At 68.2% G+C, this 380-nt stretch overlaps 1 protein-coding gene across 1 annotated transcript in view; it reads right to left on the bottom strand.

Annotated features, from left to right (window-relative positions):
• Nucleotides 1–44: 44 nt before the first annotated feature.
• The window catches only part of TRPV4 (transient receptor potential cation channel, subfamily V, member 4), a gene marked incomplete at both ends in the record, with an annotated part of 2,627 nt that continues 2,291 nt past the window's right edge, over nt 45–380 (bottom strand). The window contains one exon of the mRNA XM_008937993.1: nt 45–170. Within this exon, the coding sequence (XP_008936241.1) occupies nt 45–170 (126 nt within the window). The remainder of the gene's footprint in view (nt 171–380) is intronic.

Below are 380 nucleotides of genomic sequence, written 5' to 3'. Positions count from 1 at the left end.
CAGGGCCCCCCGGGGAGGTTCCCAGCCCCTGGCACTGCCCTCACCTCTCCGCAGCCGGCCCACGGTGTGGGAGAAGCCGTAGTACTGGTACGTGTCGCTCTTGCCCGGGTCCTCGCTGATGATGCCCAGGTTCTGGTTCCAGTGGGACCAGTTCACCTCATCCACCCTGCGGGGAAGGGCAGACCTGGAGGGGCTGCACGGGGCAGCCGGGAGCCAGGGTGGCACCTCCTGTGCTCTCCCACCACAGGCAATGCCACCCGGCTCCAGGGCGCTATGAAGCACCCACCAAGCGTTGGGTGCCAGCCCCCCGAAATGCTGCTCGTTGGGGTGGGAGGGACTCAGCTGCTCCTGGTCGCTGGCTGCCCAGGACACCAGGCTCA

This window comes from Merops nubicus, unplaced genomic scaffold, assembly GCF_000691845.1.
Source record: "Merops nubicus isolate BGI_N331 unplaced genomic scaffold, ASM69184v1 scaffold26413, whole genome shotgun sequence".
Taxonomy (NCBI): Eukaryota; Metazoa; Chordata; class Aves; order Coraciiformes; family Meropidae; genus Merops; species Merops nubicus.
This window is presented reverse-complemented; position numbering and strand designations above follow the sequence as displayed.